The sequence below is a fragment of the Ranitomeya variabilis genome, chromosome 6 (genome assembly GCF_051348905.1).
Source record: "Ranitomeya variabilis isolate aRanVar5 chromosome 6, aRanVar5.hap1, whole genome shotgun sequence".
In the NCBI taxonomy this organism is placed as follows: Eukaryota; Metazoa; Chordata; class Amphibia; order Anura; family Dendrobatidae; genus Ranitomeya; species Ranitomeya variabilis.
This window is the reverse complement of record NC_135237.1, coordinates 224,092,593-224,120,042: the sequence shown is the minus strand read 5'-3', so window position 1 is coordinate 224,120,042 and position 27,450 is coordinate 224,092,593. Positions and strand designations below refer to the sequence as shown.

Sequence of the window (27,450 nt, the reverse complement as noted above, 5' to 3'; positions counted from 1 at the left end):
AACCCCCTTTATCACCCCTTAGTTAGGGAAAAATAATAAAATTTAAAAAATTTATTCATTTCCATTTTCCCGTTAAAGTTAGGGTTAGAGTTGGGGCTAAAGTTAGGGTTAGGGTTGGGGCTAGAGTTGGGGTTAGGTTTGTATTACGTTTATGGTTGGGGTTAGAGTTGGGATTAGGGTTGGAATTAGGGTTAGGGGTGTGTCAGGGGTGTAGTTAGGGTTATGGTTGGGATTAGGGTTAGGGGTGTGTTGGGGTTAGAGGTGTGGTTAGGGTTGGGATTAGAATTAGGGGTGTGTTGGGGTTAGGGTTGGAGTTAGAATTGGGGGGTGTCCACTGTTTAGAAATTGAGTCTGATTTCAATTCCAGCCAATTCTGCATTGAAAAAGTAAAACGGTGCTCCTTCCCTTCCAAGCTCTGCTGTGCACTCAAACTGTGGTTTACCCCCACACATGGGGTATCAGCATACTCAGGACAAATTGGACAACAAATTTTACTGTCCAATTTCTCCTGTTACCCTTTATGAAAATAAAAATTTGGGGGCTAAAAAATCATTTTGTGGAAAAACAATGATTTTTTATTTTCATGGCTCTCCATTATAAACTTTAGTGAAACACTTGGTGGTTCAAAGTTCTCACAACACATCTAGATTAGTGTTGAGAGATACCTTCCGATATTCAAAAGTATCGGTATCGGATTGGATCAGCCAATACCGGCAAAATATCGGATCTCGCCGATACCCGATACCAATGCAAGTCAATGGGAGCAAAATATCGGAATTAAAATAAACCCTTTATTTCCTTGTAGCCTAATTCCACATGAAGGAAAACAACTAAGAATAACGTAGAATGTATCGGAGAAGGTGGAGGGGACATTAAAGGCATAGAGGTTTAGCCCATTCAAATGGAATAGCAGGAATTATAAATTTTTTAAGACGTTCGGAGTTACAGAGATTTTGACTATGTTTAGATTTTTTAGATTTTGTCAGATATTTATGTTTCTCTACTTCCATGCTCTGCACCATTTTTTTACTTCTAACACACTTTCTTCTTCATCATCCTCAGCAGCAGCATCTTTTTCATCAACTTCTTCTCCACCTTATTCCTCTTCTTCTTCACCTTCTTCCTATTATTCTTTTTTTAAAAAAATCTTCATATTCTTCTCATTCAACTCTTCTTCTTCATATTCAAGTTCATAATCTCCTTCATATTCCTCTTCTTCATCAAAATCTTATGTGTGACAGGCATTCCTGTAGTTGTTATCTATCAAAGTTTGAAGATTACACCTTCTGTTCTGCCTGTCGCAAAAGATTTAAAACAGGATTTGTCCGCATTCAGTTTGGCCTACAGCAGCAGGCTTTATCCAGGGGCACCACGAGGAGGAACAGACTCACCCCCATACACTGCTTAGTCTTCTTCTGCTTATAATTTAGATTATATCTTTTGCTCTGATGTTTAGTCTTATGCTTAATGTTCTTCTGCTCTTTGTTCTGCAGCCTCTTGTTCTTCTGCTTCTTGGTCTTCCATGTCGTAGTCTCCAGGGTCGTCGTCTCCGGGGTCGTCGTCGTCATCGGGGTGGTCTTCAGGGTCATCGTCTCCAGGGTCGTCATCTCAGTGGTTGTCATCTCTGGTGTCGTCGTCATCTTAGGGGTGGTCTTCTGGGTCGTCGTCTTTAGGGTTTTGAACTTGGAAATGTAGCAGAAGGTACAAGAAGGCTGAGAAAATGCCGAGAACCAGCTGATGGAACTGGAACTCGGATGGCTACCCGAAGGTCCAAGAGCCAATGGAACTACCGAGGACCAGCTGACGTTACTGGAACCCGGTTACTAAGCAGGAGGTACCCGTGCCAGAAAGCACTACCAAGGACCACTTGACGTTGGTGGAACTCGGATACCCAGAAGGAGGCACCTAAGCCAAAGGCTCTGCCCGGAACCAGCTGACGGTACTGGAACCAGGATGGGGAGAAGAAGGTCCAAGAGCCAATGGAACTACCGATGACCAGCTGACGTTACTGGAACCCGGTTACTAAGCAGGAGGTACCCGTGCCAGAAAGCACTACCAAGGACCACCTGACGTTGGTGGAACTCGGATACCCAGAAGGAGGCACCTAAGCCAAAGGCTCTACCCGGAACCAGCTGACGGTACTGGAACCAGGATGGGGACCTATTCAAGATTGTCTTCCTAGAGCCCCAACTAGCGGTGTTGTAGCAAAGGGTCAGCGGGGGAGCAGAGTGTAGGCTGCAGCCTGCACTGGAGGCATTTGGAGGTCCGTTGTGTCTGCGTGGCGTTTGCAGGACACGATGCCGGCTACACAGCAGGGGAACAGCTGGCGTTGCTGAACCCCACTGACACAGTGGCGGGTGTTTTTCTCTGTGCAGCCAGCACTACCGGGCACCAACTGGCAGTGTTAGAGCCAGGGAATCAAGAACGAGCAGAGTGTAGGCCGAAACCTGCACTGGAGGCAGCTTTGTGTCTGCGTGGCGTTTGCAGGACACGTTGCCGGCTACACAGCAGGGGAACAGCTGGCGTTGCTGAACCCCACTGACACATTGATGGGTGTTTTTCTCTGTGCAGCTAGCAATTCCAGGCACCAACTGGCGGTGTTAGAGCCCTGGGTCAGCAGGAGGAGCAGAGTGTAGGTCGAAGCCTAATTGGAGCAAATTGAAAGGCAACCTTTAAACCCCCCTCAGGTGTTACAAACTAGAAGAGCCACCTTGTGCAGCAGTAATGCTGCACAAGTAAAAGATTGCTCTTTTAATTTCGTTCCTTGCACACGCTGAATGAAACACGTATAAAATTTAGCCCCTTAGACAGTCAAACTGTCTTGGAGGTGGGACTTTCCTTCTTAATGAGACGCAGCACAGCTGTCAAAAATACCACCTTGGTGCTGGCGCTGCCTCCTGAGTGTTGCTTTTTTGTGTTCCGTAGTCTGCGATGTTGTGTTATCCCTTGGACATGCGCTGTTACTGCGCATTCCCATGAATCCCAGCCCCGCAGTGAGAACAAATAAGACACTGAGGCGTGTGATCTTGGGCAGCGCGTCCGCACAGGCGTAGCCAGCCTGACTACAAATGATGTCAGAAGACAGGCAGCGCTAACTGCGGATTGCCAAGGGATAACATTACAGCGCAGGCTCTGGGACAGATTCAAACAACGCTAAGGAGGTGGCGCACGCTGGCTAGGGGGTTGCTGCGTGTCTTTACGAGGGAAAGTCACATCTCCGGGACGGTTGAACTTTATCAGTGGAAACATATTATAAGTGTTTAGTTCAGCGTGTGCAAGGAGTAAAACTGAAAGCCACCTTGGACAAATGCAGCATTACTGCTGTACAAGGTAGCTGTTATACATACAAACGCCTGGGGGGGACAGGTTCCCTTTAATTTCAGTTGTTGTGTCTGCGTGGCGTTTGCAGGACACAATGCCGGCTACACAGCAGGGGCAAAGCTGGCGTTACTGAACCCCACTGACACATTGGCTGGTGTTTTTCTCTGTGCAGCTAGCACTTCCGGGCACCAACTGGCGGTGTAAGAGCCCAGGGTCAGCAGGAGGAGCAGAGTGTAGGCCGAAGCCTGCACTGGAGGCAGTTTAATATCTGTTGTGTCTGCGTGGCGTTTGCAGGACACGTTGCCGGCTACACAGCAGGGGAACAGCTGGCGTTGCTGAACCCCACTGACACAGTGGTGGGAGTTTTTCTCTGAGCAGCCAGCACTACCGGGCACCAACTGGCGGTGTTAGAGCCCAGGGTCAGCAGGAGGAGCAGAGTGTAGGTCGAAGCCTAATTGGAGCAAATTGAAAGGCAGCCTTTAAACCCCCCTCAGGTGTTACAAACTAGAAGAGCCACCTTGTGCAGCAGTAATGCTGCACAAGTAAAAGATTGCTCTTTTAATTTCGTTCCTTGCACACGCTGAATGAAACACGTATAAAATTTAGCCCCTTAGACAGTCAAACTGTCTTGGAGGCGGGACTTTCCTTCTTAATGAGACGCAGCACAGCTGTCAAAAATACCACCTTGGTGCTGGGCGCTGCCTCCTGAGTGTTGCTTTTTTGTGTTCCGTAGTCTGCGATGTTGTGTTATCCCTTGGACATGCGCAAGGCCATGAATCCCAGCCCCGCAGTGTCTTCTGATTTACTTACACTGCGGGGCTAGGATTCATGGCCTTGTGCAGTAAATATCAGCGCCTGTCACTCATGTCCTTACTCCTGCTTCAGACTGTGCGGCGTCAGCTGACCCCTTATTGCATGCCACGGCCGTGAAGCCGCACAGTCTGAAGAAGGCGGAAGGAGATGAGTGAGAGGCGAAGATATGCACAGCGCATTCCCATGAATCCCAGCCCCACAGTGAGAACAAATAAGACACTGAGGCGTGTGATCTTGGGCAGCGCGTCCGCCCAGGCGCAGCCAGCCTGACTACAAATGATGTCAGAAGACGGGCAGCGCTAACTGCGGATGGCCAAGGGATAACATTACAGCGCAGGCTCTGGGACAGATTCAAACAACGCTAAGGAGGTGGCGCACGCTGGCTAGGGGGTTGCTGCGTGTCTTTACGAGGGAAAGTCACATCTCCGGGACGGTTGAACTTTATCAGCGGAAACATATTATAAGTGTTTAGTTCAGCGTGTGCAAAGAGTAAAACTGAAAGCCACCTTGTACAAATGCAGCATTACTGTTGTACAAGGTGGCTGTTATACATACAAACGCCTGGGGGGGGACAGGTTCCCTTTAATTTCAGTTGTTGTGTCTGCGTGGCGTTTGCAGGACACGATGCCGGCTACACAGCAGGGGCAAAGCTGGCGTTACTGAACCCCACTGACACATTGGCTGGTGTTTTTCTCTGTGCAGCTAGCACTTCTGGGCACCAACTGGCGGTGTTAGAGCCCAGGGTCAGCAGGAGGAGCAGAGTGTAGGCTGAAGCCTGCACTGGAGGCAGTTTAATATCTGTTGTGTCTGCATGGCGTTTGCAGGACACGATGCCAGCTACACAGCAGGGGCACAGCTGGCGTTGCTGAACCCCACTGACACATTGGCTGGTGTTTTTCTCTGTGCAGCTAGCACTTCCGGGCACCAACTGGCAGTGTTAGAGCCCAGGGTCAGCATGGGGGGGAAGAGTGTAGGCCCAAGCCTGCACTGGAGGCAGTTTAATATCTGTTGTGTCTGCGTGGCGTTTGCAGGACACGTTGCCGGTTACACAGCAGGGGAACAGCTGGCGTTACTGAACCCCACTGACACATTGGCTGGTGTTTTTCTTTGTGCAGCTAGCACTTCCGGGCACCAACTGGCGGTGTTAGAGCCCAGGGACAGCAGGAGGAGCACAGTGTAGGCCGAAGCCTGCACTGGAGCAAGTTGAAAGGGAACCTTTAACCCCCCCCCGGCATTTGTTGCTGAAAGAGCCATCTTGTACAGCACTAATGCTGCAAAAGTAAAAGGTGGCTCTTTTAATTATGCTCCTTGCAAACGCTGAACTAGACACTTATGAAATGTGTCCCAAAAACACCGTTAAACCGTCCCGTAGGTGCTACTTTCCTTTGTAATGTGACGCAGCACAGCCGTCATTCCTACACCCTTAGCGCCGTGCACCGCCTCATCAGCGTTGTTTGATTCTGTCACGGAGCCTGCGCTGTTATGTTATCCCTTGGCCAGGCGCAGTTAGCGCTGCCCGTCTTCTGACATCATTTGGTGTCAGGCTGGCTGCGCCTGTGCGGCCGCGCTGCCCGAGATCCCGCCTCGCAGTGTCGTCTAATGTAATCCTACTGTGGGCCTGGGATCCATGGGCATGCACAGTGCATATCCTCGCCTCTCACTCCCCTCCCTCTGGCTTCTTCAGACTGTGCGGCGTCACGGCTGTGGCATGCTATTAGGCATCAGCTGATGGCGCACAGTCTGAAGAAGGCGGAGGGAGATGAGTGAGAGCCTGAGGTGAAAATATGCACTGCGCATGCCCATGGATCCCAGGCCCGCAGTGTGATTAAATCAGAAGACACGGGATCTCGGGCAGTGCGGCCGCACAGGCGCAGCCTGCCTGACACCAAATGATGTCAGAAGACGGGCAGCGCTAAGTGCTCCTGGCCAAGGGATAACATAACAGCGCAGGCTCCGTGACAGAATCAAACAACGCTGAGGAGGTGGCGCACGGCGCCAAGGGGGTAGGAATGATGGCTGTGCTGTGTCACATTACAAAGGAAAGTACCACCTATGGAACGGTTTAACAGTGTGAGGGGACACATTTCATAAGTGTTAGGTTCAGCGTGTGCAAGGAGCACAACGAAAAGAGGCACCTTTTCCTTGTGCAGCATTACTACTGCACAAGGTGGCTCTTTCAGTAACAAACGCCTGGGGGGGACAGGTTCCCTTAAATTTCAGTAGTTGTGCCAGCGTGGCGGTCGCATGACACGTTGCTGGATACACAGCAGGGGAGCAGCAGGCGTTACTGAACCCCACTAACACATTGTCGAGGTGTTTGGCTCTGTGCAAACAGCATTTCCGGGCAGCAACCAGCGGTGTTGGAGCCCAGGGACAGCAGGAGGAGCAGAGTGTAGGCCGAAGCCTGCACTGGAGGCATGTAAATGTCTGTTAGTGTGCCAGCGTGGCGGTCGCATGACTCGTTGCCGGATACACAGCAGGGGAGCAGCTGACGTTACTGAACCCCAATAACAGAGGAGCGACTGTTGACTGTGCGGACAGCACTTCCAGGCACCAACTGGCGGTGTTAGAGCCCAGGGACAGCAGGAGGAGCAGATTGGAGGTATTGCCGCACACACAGCTGGGGAACAGCTGACGTTACTGAACCCCAATAACAGAGGAGCGACTGTTGACTGTGCGGACAGCACTTTCAGGCACCAACTGGCGGTGTTAGAGCCCAGGGACAGCAGAAGGAGCAGATTTGTTTTGCCAGATACACAGCTGGGAATCAGCTGACGTTAGGGAGGTTAATAAGTGGCTCAAGAATTGGTGTAGGAAGGAGGGGTTTGGGTTCCTGCAGAACTGGGCCGACTTCTCAGTTGGCTACAGGCTCTACGCTAGGGACGGGCTGCACCTCAATGTGGAAGGTGCAGCTGTGCTGGGGAGAAAATGGCAAGAAGGTTGGAGGAGTGTTTAAACTAGGGATTGGGGGGGAGGGTATTCATTTTATAGGAGGAGAAGATAGTGCAGATAGAGACCTGGGCACAAATAAGGAAGTTGGGGGTGGCAGTGGCATGGGGGGTGGGGTTAGAATAGTTAGTAATTTAAGAAAGAATAGAGGTACAGAGAGGAACATTAAGTGCATGTATACTAATGCCAGAAGCCTCGCCAACAAAATGGACGAATTAGAATTAATGTTGTTGGAGCATAATTATGACATGGTGGGGATATCTGAAATATGGCTGGATGAGAGCCATGACTGGGCTGTTAACTTGTAGGGCTATAGCCTTTTAAGAAATGACCGTACAGATAAGCGAGGGGGTGGGGTGTGTCTGTATGTAAAATCGACCTTAAAACCCATCCTGCGTGATAATATAGGTGAATCTAATGAAAATGTAGAGTCTCTGTGGGTGGAGATAAGGGGAGGGGGAAAAAATAATAAATTACTGATAGGGGTTTGTTATAAATCTCCAAAAATAATGGAAGCAATGGAGAATATCCTCGTAAAGCAAATAGATGAAGCTGCGACTCAAGGAGAAGTCATTATTATGGGGGACTTCAACTACCCTGAAATAGATTAGGGAACAGAAACCTGCAGTTCCAGTAAAGGTAATCGGTTTTTGACAACTATGAGAGACAATTACCTTTCACAACTAGTTCAGGACCCAACAAGGAGGGAGGCACTGCTAGAACTAATATTAACCAACAGGCCAGACCGCATATCAAATATAAGGGTTGGGGGTCACTTGGGGAATAGTGATCACAAAATAATAAGTTTTCATGTCTCCTTTAATAAGATGTGTAGTAGAGGGGTGACAAGGACACTAAACTTCAGGAGGGCAAATTTCCAACGGATGAGAGAGGATCTAGGTGCAATTAACTGGGACGATATCCTGAGGCATAAAAATACACAAAGAAAATGGGAGACGTTTATTAGCATCATGGATAGGACCTGTGCACAGTATATACCGTATGGGAATAAACATACTAGAAATAGGAGGAAACCAATATGGCTAAATAGAGCTGTAAGGGGCGCAATAAGGGACAAAAAGAAAGCATTTAGAGAATTAAAGGAAGTAGGTAGTGAGGAGGCATTAAATAAATACAGAAAATTAAATAAATTCTGTAAAAAGCAAATCAAGGCAGCAAAAATTGAGACAGAGAGACTCATTGCCAGAGAGAGCAAAAATAATCCCAAAATATTCTTTAACTATATAAATACTAAGAAACTAAAAAATGATAGTGTTGGCCCCCTTAAAAATAGTCTGGGTGAAATGGTGGATGAGGATGAGGAAAAAGCCAATATGCTAAATGACTTTTTTTCATCAGTATTTACAAAAGAAAATCCCATGGCAGCCAATATGACTAGTGATAAAATTTCCCAATTAAAGGTTACCTGCTTAACCCAGCAGGAAGTACAGCGGCGTCTAAAAATCACTAAAATTGACAAATCTCCGGGCCAGGATGGGATACACCCCCGAGTACTGCAGGAATTAAGTACAGTCATTGATAGACCATTATTTTTAATCTTTAAAGAGTCCATAATAACAGGGTCTGTACCACAGGACTGGCGTATAGCAAATGTGGTGCCAATATTCAAAAAGGGGACAAAAACTGAACTCGGAAATTATAGGCCAGTAAGTTTAACCTCTACTGTGGGTAAAATCCTGGAGGGCATTCTAAGGGATGCTATACTGGAGTATCTGAAGAGGAATAACCTCATGACCCAGTATCAGCACGGGTTTACTAGGGACCGTTCATGTCAGACTAATTTGATCAGCTTCTATGAAGAGGTAAGTTCCGGACTGGACCAAGGGAGCCCAGTGGATGTAGTGTATATGGACTTTTCAAAAGCTTTTGATACGGTGCCACACAAAAGGTTGTTACATAAAATGAGAATAATGGGGATAGGGGAAAATATGTGTAAGTGGATTGAGAGCTGGCTCAGGGATAGGAAACAAAGGGTGGTTATTAATGGAGCACATTCGGACTGGGTTGCGGTTAGCAGTGGGGTACCACAGGGGTCAGTATTAGGCCCTCTTCTTTTTAACATATTTATTAATGACCTTGTAGGGGGCATTCAGAGTAGAATTTCAATGTTTGCAGATGACACTAAACTCTGCAGGGTAATCAATACAGAGGAGGACAATTTTATATTACAGGATGATTTATGTAAACTAGAAGCTTGGGCTGATAAATGGCAAATGAGCTTTAATGGGGATAAATGTAAGGTCATGCACTTGGGTAGAAGTAATAAGATGTATAACGATGTGCTTAATTCTAAAACTCTGGGCAAAACCGTCAATGAAAGAGACCTGGGTGTATGGGTGGATGACAAACTCATATTCAGTGGCCAGTGTCAGGCAGCTGCTACAAAGGCAAATAAAATAATGGCATGCATTAAAAGAGGAATAGATGCTCATGAGGAGAACATAATTTTACCTCTATACAAGTAACTAGTTCGACCACACTTAGAATACTGTGCACAGTTCTGGTCTCCGGTGTATAAGAAAGACATAGCTGAACTGGAGCGGGTGCAGAGAAGAGCGACCAAGGTTATTAGAGGACTGGGGGGTCTGCAATACCAAGATAGGTTATTACACTTGAGGTTATTTAGTTTGGAAAAACGAAGGCTAAGGGGTGATCTTATGTTAATGTATAAATATATGAGGGGACAGTACAAAGACCTTTCTGATGATCTTTTTAATCATAGACCGGTGACAGGGACAAGGGGGCATCCTCTACGTCTGGAGGAAAAAAGGTTTAAGCATAATAACAGACGCGGGTTCTTTACTGTAAGAGCAGTGAGACTATGGAACTCTCTGCCGTATGATGTTGTAATGAGTGAGTCATTACTTAAATTTAAGAGGGGACTGGATACCTTCCTGGAAAAGTATAATGTTACAGGGTATATATATTAGATTCTTTGATAGGGCGATGATCCAGGGAACTAGTCTGATTGCCGTATGTGGGGTCGGGAAGGAATTTTTTTCCCCATGGTGGAGCTTACTCTTACCACATGGGGTTTTTTTGCCTTCCCCTGGATCAACTTGTTAGGGCATGTTAGGCTATGGGTTGAACTAGATGGACTTGAAGACTTCCAGGCACCAACTGGCGGTGTTAAAGCCCAGGGACAGCAGGAGGAGCTGAGTGTAGGCCAAGGCCTAATTGGGTCAAGTTAAAAGTGAACCTTTAACCCCCCATGCGTTAGCAACTGAAAGAGCCAACTTGTGCAGCACAAGGTGGTTCTTTTAATTATGCTCCTTGCACACGGTGAACTAAACACTTATAAAATGTGTCCCCTGATACCGTGATACCGTCCCACAGGTGGAACTTTCCGTCGTGATGAGACGCAGCACAGCCGGCATTCACACCCCCATGACGCCGGACGCCGCCTCATCAGCGTTGCTTGAATCTGTCACGGAGCCCGCACTGTTATGTTAAACCTTGGCCATGCGCAGTTAGCACTGCCCGTCTTCTAACATCATTTGGTGTCATGGTAACTGTGCCTGTGCGGCCGCACTGCCCGAGAAAGCGCCTCGCAGTGTCTTCAGACTTTGTCCCACTGCAGGGCTGGGATTCCTAGGCATGCGCAGTGCATATCTTCGCCTCTCACTACTCTCTATCCGCCTTCTTCAGAGTGTGCGGCGTCCCGGCCATGGCATGTGAATTGGGATCAGCTGACGCCACACTGTCTGTAGAAGGCGGAGGGAGAAGAGGGAGAGGTGAAGATATGCACTGTGCATGCCCAGGAATCCCAGCCCTGCAGTGGGACTAAATCTGAAGACACTGCGAGGCGCTTTCTCGGGCGGTGCGGCCGCACAGGCACAGTTACCATGACACCAAATGATGTTAGAAGACGGGCAGCGCTAACTGTGCATGCCCAAGGTTAAACATAACAGCGCTGGCTCCGGGACAGATGCAAACAACGCTGAGGAGGCGGCACTCAGCACCATGGGGGTATGAATGCCGGCTGTGCTACGTCTCATAGCAAAGGAAAGTCCCACCTACGGGACGGTTTCACGGTATGAGGGGACACATATTTTATAAGTGTTAAGTGCAGCATGTGCAAGAAGCAGAACTAAAGGAGCCACCTGTTCCTTGTGCAGCATTTGTGCTACACAAGGTGGCTCTTTCTGTTACAGATGCCTGGGGGGGGGACAGGTTCCCTTTAATTGCTGTTGTAGTGCCAGCGTGGCGGTCGCTGGACACGTTGCCGGATACACAGCAGGGGATCAGCGGACGTTACTGAAACCCAATAACACTGGGTCATGTGTTGTCTGTGCAGCCGGCACTTCTGGGCAGCAACTGGCGGTGTTGGAGCCCAGGGATTAAAGTTCAGGTGGTTGAAACATGAACACAGCTGGAGACCTGGATACTGTTGGCAACCAATTATTTAATCGGTAAGAGGAGTGGCAAATTCCTGTGAGATCCAGGCCTTGTTCATTTTCAAAAAAGTAAGCTGGTCAATGTTATTGGATGATAGTCGCATGCGACGGTCTGTTAGTACACCACCTGCAGCACTAAAGACGTGTTCCGATAATACACTGGCAGCAGGGCAAGCCAGCACCTCCAATGCAGTATGCTAAGCTCTGGCCATGTATCCAGCTTAGAGACCCAAAACTTGAAGGGGGAAGAGCCGTCTGGGAGTACGCTGAGAGTGCAAGACATGTAGTCTATGTCACCATCTGACGGAAACGTGGCCTCCTGCTGACTGGATCCGTCACCGTCTGTAATGGTGTAGACATTTGTGGCCGGTACACAAAACTTTGCCACTGTTGGAACAGACTGGTCTTGGCTTGTGCTGGGCCACTGCTTCTGCTACCTCTTTGTGCAGAGATTCCTCCACTGCCTCTACGCACAGAGCTGCTTTGCAAAGCAGTAGCAGGCGCAGCACTTCTCTCGATTGGACTGGAGAAGATGATGGACTGCACCAGTGTGTCTTGGTACAGCCACATTTTACGCTCCCGCTGCAACGGTGGTATGAGGGTTTGCAAATTGTCCCTGTAGCGCGGGTCGAGGAGGGTGTACACCCAATAATCAGCCGTGGTAAGAATGTGGGCGATGCGGCTGTCGTTTCTCAGGCACTGCAGCATGAACTCAACCATGTGCTGCAGACTGCCAACTGGCCAAGAAACGCTGCCCCCTGCTTGAGGCGTGATGTCTGCCTGCTCTGCATCACCCCACCCTCGCTCAACATACTGACTACTGGAGATTTGTGTAACTCCCTCCTCTGGACAGATGTCTTCCTCCTCCATTGACTCCTCCTCATCCTCCTCACAAAAGGTCCCCTGCCTATTCCTTTGTGAGGAACCACGTCGTGCAGACTGTCCAGAAGCTGATGGAATTGGTAACTCCTCATCCTCAACCTCTTCCACCACCTCATCCCTTAGCGCTTGCAGGGTTCTTTCAAGCAGGCAGATAAGGGGGACAGTCATGCTGACTAGCGCATCATCTGCACTCGCCATCCGCGTGGATTCATCAAAGGCCCGCAAAACCTGGCAGATGTCCTTCATAGTGGCCCACTCAGTGGTTGTGAAGTCTGAACGGCGCGCACTGCGACTTCTTTGCGCCTGATGCAACTGGCCATTACTGCTGGCTGCTGCTCACACAACCGCTCCAACATATGTAACGTGGAATTCCACCTGCTGGGGAGGTCACATATGATGCGATGTTCCGGAAGGCGGAATCGGCGCTGCAGACTTGCAATGCACGATCTGGCCATGCTGGAACGCCGCAAGTGAGCACACTCAAGGCGGACCTTGTGCAGCAGTGCATCAAGATCCGGATAGTCCTGCAGAAAACTCTGCACAACCAAATTGAGCACATGTGCCAGACATGGGATGTGAGTGAGGTTGGTTGCCAAGGGCCAGAGCTGCCACCAGATTTTGGCCATTGTCAGCCACTACCATGCCTGTCTGGAGATTCGCTGGCGCAAACCACTTGTCGCTCTCAGAATTGATGGCATTCCAGAGCTCCTGCGCTGTGTGGCTTCGATTCCCCAGAGAAATTAATTTAAGTACGGCCTGTTGACGTTTGGCGACAGCTGTGCTCATATCGGTTGTAACAGGTAAGCGTTCACGGGTCAAGGTGGAGGTAGACAGTGACGGCTCCTGCAGCAATGTTTCTGAGGAACTGGAGTATGAGGAGGAGTCAATGTGCACAGACTGGATTCCTGCAATCCTTGGCGTTGGCAGTACACGTACAGCGCCACTCGCCATGTCTGTACCCGGCTCCACAACATTGACCCAATGGGCAGTGAGGGAAAGGTATCGATGGTGACTGGTCCACGCATCGGTGGTGAGGTGGACCTTGCTACTAACGGCGTTTAGTAGCGCATGTTTGCTGTTTGCCTCCACATGCTTTTGCAGGGCAGGGACGGCTTGCCTGCTGAAATAAAAGCGTCTGGGCACATTGTATTGTGGGACTGCCAATGCCATCAAGTTACGGAAGCTGTCAGTCTCCACCAGCCTGAATGAGAGCATTTCCAGTGACAGAAGTTTGGCAATGCCTGCATTCAGAGCCTGTGCTCATGGGTGGTTTGCCGAGAATGGCCGCCTTTTCTCCCATACCTGTGCTACTGATGGCTGTAGACTGGGCAGGGAGTGTGAGGATGACTGGGAACGTGGCGCTGTGGTCTCTGGACAACAGTGCCAGAGGTTCTTCCATGGCGATCCTGTGAGGAAGCCAAACCAGCAGTGTGTGAGCTGGAGGAAGAGGCAACAACACGAGCTGAAGAGGTGGTAGGTGCTGCTGTAGGTTGGCCTAGGTCTTCAGTGTGTTTTTGTAACTCCACCGCGTGCTTGGTCCACACATGTTTCCACATGTTTAAGGTATTGAGGTTGCTGACATTTCTACCTCGTTTGATTTTCTGACTACACAGCTTGCATTTGACAAAGCAAATGTCATCTGCAACTGTGTCAAAAAAGGACCAGGCACTGCAACTCTTGGGAGCGCCCGCTTTGGCTTTTGGAGGAGGCATGCTCCTAATGGGTGCCGAAGTGGAGGCTTCAGGCACCGCAGTCTTCCCCTCCCTCTCCCAGCCATTCGGGGAATCTCTTCCTCAGAGCTGCTCCCACGACCTTCCTGTTCCTCACACCATGATGGGTCGAGGACCTCATCATCTACGCTACCCTCTGCCACCAACTGCTTCTCCTGTGTAGTCTCGGCAGCACAGTACGCACCAGAAACTGGCACCTGAGTCTCATCATCTGATGCGTATTGAGAAGTTGTAACCGGAGGCACTGTCCCACCCGCCTCTTCTGATTCAGAGAGACAAAGCTGTTGGGCATCACTGCATACAGCCTCTTCTTCTGATTCTCTAATGCTGCTTGGCTGGCCCCCTGTTTCCAAGCCAAGAGATTCAGAGAACAGAAGTAGAGATGGCTCCTGTCCTGGGCTCTCTGACTGCCTGGCAATTTGGCAGGTGGTGAAGAGACAGATGGTTGCTCTTCAGTGCTCTGTGCCTGAGAGGATGTGGCACTAATTGAAGTCGATGCGTTAGCTGCCATCCATCTGACAGCGGCTTCAATTTGTTCGTCCCGCAGCAGCGGGGTACAGCAAGCTCCGACAAAGCTGCGCATGAAGGTCTGCTCCCTGCTGAAACTGGGGGATGATGAGTCACCGGTGCTCGCAGCTGGCGCAGAATCCCCACGTCCTCTCCCTGCTCCACGCCCACGCCCATGTGCCTTACTCCCTGCCTTCTTCATCCTGAGTGGTTAAGATAGGCAGAAAAGTACTAACGGCTTAGTATGCTTATTCCTGAACAGCTGCTAACAGGTATAAGAAACACTTATTTTATGGAGTGTGGACTAGACTTTATTATGAGCTTATGTGGCCTACACAACAGTAAAGTGGAGTGTTTGGTGAACTTTGGGTTTGTTTAGCAGAACAGACACTACAGAGTGAGTGCAGTACTCACACACAGACCGTGCAGACAGCCGCGAATGGCGCTGCAAGGCCAAACAAAGCTCCTCTATCTAATCCTATATAGTGATTTTTCACAATCTAGCAGGATACAGATGGAAAGCCACTAATATAGGATATATTTGAAAAAATGTGCAGCAGGCTGCACTAATTTTAAAAAAAATGGATTTAGCAGTATGAGGCAGTGACGCACTCTGAGCTGAACACAACCAGCTGTGGCGGCGGACAGACAGCAGAGTGAGCTGCACCCACACAGACTGTGCAGACAGCTGCGAACGGCGCTGCAAGGCCAAACAAAGATCCTCTATCTAATCCTATAGAGTGATTTTCCACAATCTAGCAGGATACAGATGGAAAGCCACTAATATAGGATATATTTGAAAAAATGTGCAGCAGGCTGCACTAATTTAAAAAAAAAAAAAAGGATTTAGCAGTATGAGGCAGTGAAGCACCCTGAGCTGAACACAACCGGCTGTGGCTATGGACAGACAGCAGAGTGAGCTGCACTCACACACACACAGAGACCTTGCAGACAGCTGTGAAAACAGCGCTGCAAGGCAAAAGCAAGGTGAACACACAGCGGTTGCTAATTTAGCCTGGATTAAGCACAATTAAGCAAATCGCAATCTCTAAACTGGGCCTTAGTCAGACCACAGCGTCCTGTCACTAACTGAATTCACAGCAGAGTGAGCACAAAATGGTGGCGGCGACTTTTAAAGGGCGTCGTGACATCATTTCAGCAGCCAATCACAGCCATGCCAGTAGTTACATGCCCACCATGCAGAACAGGATGTGCCCACACTTCAAATCATTCCTCATTGGCTGATTCATAAAAAACCGGGAGTTTGCATGATGTGAATTTCCGATTCCGGTTTCCGATACACTGAAAGTATCGGAACTCGGTATCGGAATTCCGATACCGCGAATATCGGCCGAAACCCGATATTTGCGGTATCGGAATGCTCAACACTAATCTAGATACGTTCCTTGGGAGGGTCTAGTTTCCAATATGGGGTCACTTGTGGGGGATTTCTACTGTTTAGGTACATCAGGGGCTCTGCAAACGCAACATGATGCCCGCAGACCCTTCTGCAGTCTGCATTCCAAAACGCCACTACTTCCCTTCCGAGCCCCAACGTGTGTCCAAAAATCGGACAACAACTTGTAGGGTCCAATTTCTCCTGTTACCCTTGGGAAAATACAAAACTGGGGGCCAAAAAATCAAAGTTCTCACAACACATCTAGATACGTTCCTTGGGAGGGTCTAGTTTCCAATATGGGGTCACTTGTGGGGGTTTCTACTGTTTAGGTACATCAGGGGCTCTACAAGTGCAACGTGACGCCCGTAGACCATTCCATCAAAGTCTGCATTCCAAAACAGTGCTCCTTCCCTTCCAAGCTCTGCCATGCACCCAAACCGTGGTTCCCCTTCATGTATGGGGTATCAGCTTACTCAGGACAAATTGCACAACAACATTTGGGGTCCAATTTTTTTGTTACCCTCGAGAAAATAAAAAATTGGGGGCGAAAAATCATTTTGTGAAAAAAATATGATTTTTTATTTTTACGGCTCTACATTATAAACTTCTGTGAAGCACTTGGGGGTTCAAAGTGCTCACCACACATCTAGATGAGTTTCTTAGGGGGTCTACTTTCCAAAATGGTGTCACTTGTGGGGGGTTTCTACTGTTTAGGCACATGGCGTACTATCTCAATTCCAGCCAATTTTGCATTGCAAAGTCAAACGGCGCTCCTTCCCTTCCAAGCTCTGCCATGCGCCCAAACAGTGGTTTACCCCCACATATGGGGTATCAGCATACTCAGGACAAATTGTACAAAAAATGTTGGGGTCCAATTTCTCCTGTCACTCAACAAATGGGATCTCAAGTAATTTTTTGGTGAAAAAAGTTAAATGTTCATTTTTTTTAAACATTCCAAAAATTCCTGTGAAGCACCTGAAGGGTTAATACACTTCTTAAATATGGTTTTGAGCACATTGAGGGGTGCAGTTTTTAGAATGTTGTCACTTTTAGCTATTTTCTATCATATAGACCCCTCAAAGTGACTTCAAATGTGATGTGATCCCTAAAAAAAAAAATGGTGTTGTAAAAATGAGAAATTGCTGATCAACTTTTAACCCTTATAACAAAAAAAAATGTTGGTTCCAAAATTGTGTGATGTAAAGTATACATGTGGGAAATGTTACTTATTAAGTATTTTGTGTAACATATCTCTGTGATTTAAGGGCATGAAAATTCAAAGTTCTAAAATTGCGAAATTTTAAAACATTTTTGAAATTTTTGTCAAATTTCCATTTTTTTCACAAATAAATGAAAGTAATATCAAAGAAACGTTACCACTGTCATGAAGTACAATATTAAAAATAGATCAACTGACCGAACAATATATATATATATAATTTATACTAGTGCATAGCCAAAAAAAGTCAAATACAAAATAGATCAATGGCCGCACTCATCTGTGCTAAAAATAAGGAAATGTGAAATATGTGGAATGTGAATAGCATAATAGCTTATGAACTTTATGAAAAAACACATGAGAATTTTAGCACAAGATTTGGCCAAACATTGTGAGCCCATTCACCAAAACGTCAAGGTAATCTCAGATCGAATGGGTAACTACACTGACTGCCTGGTGTGAACACTTACCTATGGTATCTGAGCTGACTGCCTAATTTGAACACTTACCTATGGCTAATAACAGGATAAAGCCTACTTATATAGGAGGCTCAGAACCAACTGTGTTGAGATGTAATTAAAATCACAGAATGGAGAAGAGCGGGACGTTCAAGTCAGAAAATAGTATATAGTAAAAATAGATCAACTGACCAAACAATATATATATAATTTATACTAGTGCATAGCCAAAAAAAGTCAAATACAAAATAGATCAATGGCCGCACTCATCTGTGCTAAAAATAAGGAAATGTGAATAGCATAATGGCTTATGAACTTTATGAAAAAACACATGAGAATTTTAGCACAAGATTTGGCCAAACATTGTGAGCCCATTCACCAAAACGTCAAGGTAATCTCAGATCGAATGGGTAACTACACTGACTGCCTGGTGTGAACACTTACCTATGGTATCTGAGCTGACTGCCTAATGTGAACACTTACCTATGGCTAATAACAGGATAAAGCCTACTTATATAGGAGGCTCAGAACCAACTGTGTTGAGATGTAATTAAAATCACAGCATGGAGAAGGGCGGGACGTTCAAGTCAGAAAATAGTATATAGTAAAAATAGATCAACTGACCGAACAATATATATATATAATTTATACTAGTGCATAGCCAAAAAAAGTCAAATACAAAATAGATCAATGGCCGCACTCATCTGTGCTAAAAATAAGGAAATGTGAAATATGTGGAATGTGAATAGCATAATGGCTTATGAACTTTATGAAAAAACACATGAGAATTTTAGCACAAGATTTGGCCAAACATTGTGAGCCCATTCACCAAAACGTCAAGGTAATCTCAGATCGAATGGGTAACTACACTGACTGCCTGGTGTGAACACTTACCTATGGTATCTGAGCTGACTGCCTAATGTGAACACTTACCTATGGCTAATAACAGGATAAAGCCTACTTATATAGGAGGCTCAGAACCAACTGTGTTGAGATTCTCCATGCTGTGATTTTAATTACATCTCAACACAGTTGGTTCTGTGCTAAATCTTGTGCTAAAATTCTCATGTGTTTTTTCATAAAGTTCATAAGCCATTATGCTATTCACATTCCACATATTTCACATTTCCTTATTTTTAGCACAGATGAGTGCGGCCATTGATCTATTTTGTATGAAGTACAATATGTCACGAGAAAACAATGTCAGAATCACCGTGATCCGTTGAAGCATTCCAGAGTTATAACCTCATAAAGGGACAGTGGTCAGAATTGTAAAAATTCGCCCGGTCATTAACATGCAAACCACCCTTGGGGGTAAAGGGGTTAATTAGGTGGGAGTGCTTCTTTAATACTATTAAGGGAAGCTTAGTACATGTTACTTTATGCGGCTACTTTTTAACTCAATAAAAACTGTGGAAATGTCTCATGTAATGAAAAAAATGCCTTGACTTTTCATGGGAGGCAGGAGGAGTTTTATTCCAGGTTTTTATGTTCAGGAAACACCTGATACCAGATCCACTCTCAGGAAAAAAAATCACTTGCAGTATCAGGTTGGAGGGATTTTCTAACAATAGACATTTATCACCAGTAGTGTAGCTATCGGGAGGGGGGCAGAGGTGTCGCTTGCCCTGGGCCCCGCGCTCTGAGGGGCCCACCCAGAGCTATGCACTGTAACTGTATTGGCGTGCACAGCGCGCCAATACAGTTTCATTCTGCAGCAGAGCAGTGAGAGTTGATCTCCCAGCACTGCCGCTCGGCTGCTATGGGGCCCCTGAGCAGGTGGTAGGCCCGGTGTCAGCAGTGGCCCCCCCGCTTCTCATTGCAGGTTCAACTATATCTGCTAGAATGCCGATACAGCTGACTGCATTGATGAGACAGGGAGCGACGCTGACATTGACAGTGGGCGTGATGACGCCACTGCTCAGCGCCCGCTGTCCGGAGGTGTGCGGGCGCTCAGAGCAGCGGAGAAACCAGGAGGCAGAGAGGTGAGTATAGGATTTATTGTTTTATGGGGTGCTTTATATTATATAAAGTCTGTCTGCCTATGGGGAGGGTGTGTGTGCAGTATTATATAGAGTCTGCCTACGGGGCGGGTGTGAGTGCCGTATACTATAGAGTCTGCCTGTGGGGAGGGTGTGTGCTGTATATTATAGGGTCTGCCTATAGGGAGGGTGTGTGTGAAATATACTATAGAGTCTGCCTATGGGGAGGGTGTATGTGCAATATACTATAGAGTCTGCCTATAGAGAGGGTGTGTGTGCAGTATGCTATCGAGTCTGCCTATGGGGGGTGCATTATGCTATAGACTCTGCCTATGGGGTGGGATGCATTATACTATAGAATCTGCCTATGGGGTGCACTATGCTATAGAGTCTGCCTATGGAGAGTGCATTATACTATAGAGTCTGCCTATGGGGTGCACTATACTATAGCATCTTCCTATGGGGAGTGCATTATACTATAGAGTCTGCCTATGGGGAGTGCAGTATACTATAGAGTTTGCCAAAATGGGGGGTGCATTATACTATAGAGTCTGTCTATGTGGAGTGCATTATACTAAATACAGTATGCCCGTGGGCAATGCATTATACTATATAGAGGCCTATGGGGAGTACATTAAGCTATAGAGGCCTACGAGGAGTTCATTATACTATATTGAGAACTATCTGGAGGCCTATGTGGAGTACATTATACTATATGGAGGACTATGGGGAGTTCATTATACTATATTGAGAACTATCTGGTGCATTATACTATATGGAGGCTATCTAGGGGGCCATCATACAGTGTAGAGATTACAGTGGGGGGCCATCATTCAGTTTGGTGGCTACTAAGCGATCAGTACGCTGTGTGAGTGGTAGTATACAGCGAGGGGTCATTATACTGTGTATAAGGGAGCTGTACAGGGGGAGACTCGGAACATTATTAAATGTAAAGTGGGCACTTATTGTTATAGAGAACTCGGGTTACTGTGACTGTCTAAGGGTCACACACAGGGCATTATTACTTTCTAGGCTTCTAGGGGACAAAATGTGGGTACTGTTGTCTAGGGCACTTGCACCTGGCATTACTATATTCTAGTGCTTTATTTTAACATCTAGAGGCACACTTTTCCACAGAGCAGATGCACTACTAGGGTCACATACGGCAGCAGCGGCTCAGTATTTAGGGTATCAGCAGGAAGAGGAATTTGTGCAGGTTGGGAATAGATGGTGATGGGGCTGGAATATGACAAGTGAAATGTGTCTCTGTTGTAATCTCTGCAGACAAGTCCTGGATGGAAAAAGTTGTCATGTCAGTCTGGGCCAGATGGAAAAATCGGGAAAAGTGAATGATTCCATCAGAAAGATCGTCCTCTGTAAGTCACCATCTTTATGGTGTGCTGTAATCTCTTATATGTTCTGTAGGACTAGTATCTCCCACTGACCATATGGTGGTAATATCAATATTGGTCTTTATATAGAGACTAGATGGAGGATGTTACGATGGGGGCAGGCTTTGCAGCATTGAAAATCTCCCCCCCCTTTGTGCTCACCCACCTATCCACTCTGTCTTTCCCCATGTGCTGACTTCTCGACTCGGCGGTGTGGTGTGCTGGTTCTAATGGGTCATCTTGTGAGCATGGTATTGCTGTTAAGACTGCAGATTTCTGTTTGCGGCGCTATTGTTGCCTAATGGCATCCTGTGATAATCCAAGACTTTTGCTTATATACATTGTTTTTGGCCCAGCGATGCTGTTGCTCTTCAAGAGTCTCATTTGCCTGTTGTTGTCGTCAACGTTGTGCCTTTGTTGCTTTCCTTTCATTGTCATTGGCCTACTTATTACGAGGAGCCATTTTGGGTTTGATATTTGCTTTTTAAAGGGGTTTTCCGACAAACGAAAGTTAATTTTAAAAAATTTCTGTGTCTGAACATACCACAGCTCCTGGGCAGGGGAGGAAGCAAAAGACAATACTGACATTACAGCAGGAGATCGCAGAGCATACATTTTGTGGGGTAAAATACTGTTTAAAAACAGTCAGTGATATATTTTACCTGACAAAAGAAATCCTCTGTGATCCCCTGCTGTAATGTCTGTATTGTCTTTTGCTTCCTCCCCTGCCCAGGAGATGTGGTATGCTCCATACACGGTCAGACACAGACAATTTTTAAAATGAACTTTTGTTCGTGGGCTTCCTCTGCCTGTAGACACGTTGTGCATCTGTTGCCGGGATCAGCCGAATGATTCACTGTGCCTGCATGGAATTTGTGCAGGCACAGTAAATCAGACCACCGCCATCTTTGTTCAGACAGATAGCGGCTGCCACATTAAAATTGTGCATGCGCTCCTTCTGTACAAAGATGGCGGCGGTCAGTGAATCATTCGGCTGATCCCGGCGGCGGCGTGTTCACGACGGTGTTCCGCTGGTGGTACCGCACAAAAGGCTGCATATGGCATATACAGTGTGTGTGTGTGTGTGTGTGTGGTGCGTATGGCATATACAGTGTGTGTGTGTGTGTGTGGTGCGCACGGCATATACAATGTGTGTTTGTGTGTGTGTGGTGCATACGGCGTATACAGTGTGTGTGTGGTGTGATGGTGTTCCACTGGTGGTACCGCGCAAGAGGCTGGTACCAACAGCAGTTTCCATATTGAGACACCCATCACTTGGGTGTCCCAATATGGACGTCAGTGAACCGAACTTCCGCCGCTTTGAATTCTGGGATCCGGACACATCTGGACGGGACAGGATATGAAGACATTACAAGGTGAGTATATATTGAGATTATTTTTTGCAACATCGCTGTCATTTGCTGAGACGTTTCGCCCCCCTTGAACCAAAACCCTAGCTACGCCTCTGTTTATCACATATCCAATCTCCTCCTCACTGCATTCATGGTGATGGGTGCTGATTTCAGTTGTGTGGGCCCTGCGATCAGGCATTTATCTTGCTCTAGAATTTTGTATCATGTCAAACCAAATGCCTAATTAGACCTGAATGTGTAAGGATATCTTTCAACAACCAGAATGATACTCAACATCATCTTTCTTCAAAATAGGCAACTAACTATTATTATTATAGCGCCATTTATTCCATGGCGCTTCACATGCGAAGAGGGGAATACATCATAAAAACAATACAAATCACTGACTGGTACAGGAAGATGAAGGGCCCTGCCTGCAAGAGTAGTAGTTATAGTGCTGATCCAAAACAGTCAAGGATTCAATAAACTGCAATAAAATGCAATGACTCTGACATCTGTAATTGTAGTCATTATTGTTTCTGTATTTTGTAGAATTCATTCAGGTACTTTGGTTTCCTCCTATTACTCCACAGAAAGAATTGATATATGCTCTATTGGCCCTACTGTTTATCTTTGAGCAGGAAATTAGATTGTGACACTGATGAAGATCAAATATCAAAAAATAGTAGTAGGGCCGCACCCTAAAATAACAACGTCTCTATGGACAACAGGGCGCCCGTCCTCACCAGGGGATCATCCCAGTATATAAATCCAGATGCAAATGAAGAAAGGGACAGCACCACAGCAAATGTGAAGAAACAGCTTACGTGTTTATTCTGCCTTCTGCAACGTTTCGGTCCGAGGACCTTTATCAAGCATAGTGAGAAAACAATCCAACCACCATTATATACCATTAGACCCAACCCATTAATTTACTGGCAACCAATGGGGTAGTTCTATACAATTAGAAAAAAATACATCATAGTGCAACATACATATACACAAATAAAAACAATTCCACATAATCAGCCCTCCGTATATACTGACCGCTAACATAGTTCAGCTATCTCTGATTGCTCCCCACTACTAAATTATACCCATAAATCCAAAAAAACATCCCCGATGTCTATGTTGTAAACAACACCGATCGCACCAATCTAAACGAGGCATCAGCAGTTGTCATGACATCATGGGCGAGATTGGGATTTTGAAAAATAACAAATCCATCACCATCAAGGCAGCCGATAAAGGCAGAGCCTTGGTGGTGATGGATACTGCCCAATATATGGGGGAGATAAGGTCACAGCTTTCAGACACATAGATCTATGAGAGACTACAGGTGAACCCAAACCAGAGGTTCAAATTGGAATTGGATACGATAATTGAGGAGGCACTGAATAGTGGTCTGATTGATGACAAATTAGCCAAATATCTTAAAGTTGAACATCCAGTGGTTCCCGTCCTGTACACCCTCCCAAAGATTCACAAGGACCTTCAGAGTCCCCCTGGCCGCCCTATTGTGTCGGGCAGGGGGTCTCTTTGTAATAAGGTAGCTATTTTTTTAGATCATCTATTGAGGAGATTTGTGATTGCCGCACCATCCTATGTAAAGGATACGAGTGATTTTATTAGGTCCTTGGAGGGTGTGCAGGTCGAGGAATCCACATGGCTGAAGTCTTTTGATGTTACATCATTGTACACATCCATTGAGCATGTCAGGGGGTTGTCTGCTGCTGGTGTGGCGCTGGCCGGCTCCGACATGGCTCCTGATTGTGCACGGTTCGCCCTGGCGCTGCTGGAGTTCATCCTGGGGAGGAATTTTTTCCTCTTTGGTGATGATTACTTTTTGCAGCGCCGCGGGACAGCCATGGGGTCCAATGTGGCCCCTACGTATGCTAACATCTATATGGCTGTCCTGGAGGGCGAGCATGTGTACAAGTCACAGTTTTGGGGCCATGTTAGGGGCTGGCGGCGCTACATCGACGACATCTTCCTGATTTGGGATGGTGACCACAATGAGCTTTTGCATTTCCATCTGTTTTTGAATAATATCTACCCTGGGTTGGGGTTCACTATGGAGTGCTCTCAGACCAAAATGCAATTTTTAGATACATGTGTCTATAAGAGTGAAGGGTTTTACTGATTTGTTTGTCAAGCAGACAGACAGAAATAATATTTTACATTTTTCCAGTGAACACCCACGGAGAATGGTAGAATCCCTTCCATGGAGCCAACTTTTGAGAGTCAGGAGGATTGTCTCTAATGATTCTCTTATAGATACGAGGCTTAATGAGATGTGTCAAAAGTTTCTTACGAGAGGATACCCTGAGAGGGATTTGGAAAAATTAAAAAACTAAAGTATTGACTAAAGGTAGAGACGAGCTCCTGACTCCTAGATTGGCTATTGAATTCAAAAAGAGGGTACCATTTGTGACAGCATTCAATGGTTTGAGTGGCCAGATTTCAGATATAGTTCGGAGACATTGGTCGGTGTTGAGTAGGGGACATGTTAATGTGAGTGAGTTCCAATTGCCCCCGTTGTTCTCATATAGGAGGAATAGAAGTTTGAAAGACGAGCTGGTGGTATCTGATGTGGGCAGCTCAAGGAGGGACCTACAAACTACTTTGAGCCGTCCGAGCCTGGGTAATTTCCCCTGTCTCGGATGTGCGTGTTGTAATAACCTAATCAAAGGGGCGTTGTTCTATCATCCCCATACCGGGATAGAGTATATGATACGGAAACGTTATACATGTAAGGGTAGTTTTGTGGTCTACGTCCTTAGCTGCGCCTGTGGGCTCTACTATGTGGGGGAGACCACGATGGAAGTCAAAGCGAGGATCTCGAAGCACAAAAGTACTTTTAGAACAAAGCTTATTGATCTTCCAGTACCCAGGCACTTTCATGAGTTTGGACATTCGGTCAATCAACTTAGATATCGTGTCATAGATGATGTACCTATGTTAAGACGGGGAGGTGATCGTGTCTCTCTTCTTAAGAAAAAAGAGTTAAAATGGATATATGAGCTTGACACCCTTTTTCCAAGGGGTTTAAATATTGATTATCCACAGAGCTGTCTCTTATAGTGTCTTATAGATCCATTGTAGTTTCTCATCGGTATGATTTTGTTTTTAACCTTGTTATATACTATCTTTTATTGTTGTTTCAATAAGGGTGGTAATAATAACAGCCTTCCTAATATGTAATTTGTCTGGTTTATACATATGTAAAAAAAAAAATTTCTGATGTTTTTTAACATGGGGCTCATGTAATTTGATTGTCTTGATTTATTGCAAGTATGGCAGCTAGTATGAACATGCTGTTTCCTTACCCATCCATTGGTGTTAGGAGGGAGATGTGGTCCTTTTCTATATTATGAGATATTGTTATCTTTCTATCCCTTTGTATAGAGATATGCACTTCGCTTATGAGTATATAAACTATTACTGTTGAAATAATGATGTGTTTGATATATATCCCTATGGATTGGGTGTATTATATCGGGATGGTTGTTTCCCCTTGTATGTGTTATTTCTCATTGCAGGTTCATATAGAAAGGCCTAGATATGGCAGGTAAAAAAGTGGCTGTCCAAGTCTTGGAATATTGCTTGGCGGATAGAGCCATGACTAAGGATATACATCTTCATTAAGAGATGCGTTATATTTTATCGCATGATATGGACCTGCAATGAAGAAACTCTATGGGGACTCTTTGTTTATGCAGGCCGATTCCTGTTTGCGCACTGATGTCATCTGGAGTGAAGAAGTGTTTGGAGAACCCTTTTGTCATGCGCGTCTGTGATGCAGCAAGTCCGGCATGCTGAGATTGCCAGAGTCCGGCAACTGATGAAGATCAAGGACTGATGTTCAAGTTAACTCTTATGGATTTTTAATACACAGAAAAAGCAAATATCATTCATGAGAAATAGAGATCCCGGTGTAACAGGCCAGATTAACCCCCCGCCCAGAATATACCCGGGGTTAAAGTGGCCTAGGCCAGATTATATCCCGGGTATATTCTGGCCTAGCCCAAACTATACCCCGGGGTATAAATTAGACTAGTCCAGTTTATACCCCGGGGTATAGTTTGGACTAGGCTAGAATATACCCGGGGTATATTCTGGCCTAGGCCACTTTAACCCCGGGTATATTCTGGGCAGGGGGTTAATCTGGCCTGTTACACCGGAATGAGGACTATTGACAAATGTAGTTTAGAAAATACTGAACTGTTTGATTTATGAATAAGTAAATTAATTATTTTAAAGTACAAACCTAACCTACAGTTCTTCAATGTTGAAGTATTGATATTTGTACCATTGTTTGATCATTTATTGAAAATTATTTTTCGTTTTCTTCTTCTCTACTCTCAGACTGAAAGTAGCAATATCTCCACTATGCTGGTGACACATGATTACACAGCAGTGAAGGAGGATGAGATCAGTGTTTACCAAGGAGAGGTTGTTCAAATCTTGGCAAGTAATCAACAAAACATGTTTCTGGTATTCCGGGCTGCAACTGATGACTGCCCTGCAGCTGAAGGATGGATTCCAAGTTATGTATTAGGTCACACGTGCTCGCATCAGCGACATTCCTGATGGAAAAGTGAAGTGGGTATTTGGGTAACACAGGTAGCAATAAATGATATTGTTGTACATATACTGTTTATGAGTGAATATTCAGAAGAATGCTGTACATAAGTGATAGTCACCTCACCTGCTTTATTCAGATACAAGCACTTACAGACAAGCACTTTATGGGTGTATCTTGTCTCATTGATCTTTTATTGAGGTACTGCTATATTGCGCATAACTCTCTGTATAACACAGGCAAATAAAATGTATTTAAATATTTCAATATTTACATCCAGAGCCCCAAATATGAATGAATTACCAAAAGTTACATTTTATTATTAAAAAAAGACAAATCAAAACAAATCCTTTTTTCAAGTACTTTTTTCTTTTGCTTCCCATCATTTATTTTTTGTTATAGCAACAAATTAGCTCATATAAATACTTCTATTCTTAAGGGAGT

The 27,450-nt window shown here is 46.0% G+C and overlaps 1 protein-coding gene across 1 annotated transcript in view; it reads left to right on the top strand.

Annotated features, from left to right (window-relative positions):
- The window catches only part of TRIO (trio Rho guanine nucleotide exchange factor), a 3,555,343-nt gene extending 3,528,270 nt beyond the window's left edge, over positions 1–27,073 (top strand). The window contains 2 exon segments of the mRNA XM_077269474.1: positions 26,790–26,989; positions 26,991–27,073. Of these exon segments, the coding sequence (XP_077125589.1) occupies positions 26,790–26,989; positions 26,991–27,042 (252 nt within the window). The 3' untranslated portion in view covers positions 27,043–27,073.
- The last annotated feature ends 377 nt before the right edge of the window (positions 27,074–27,450 follow it).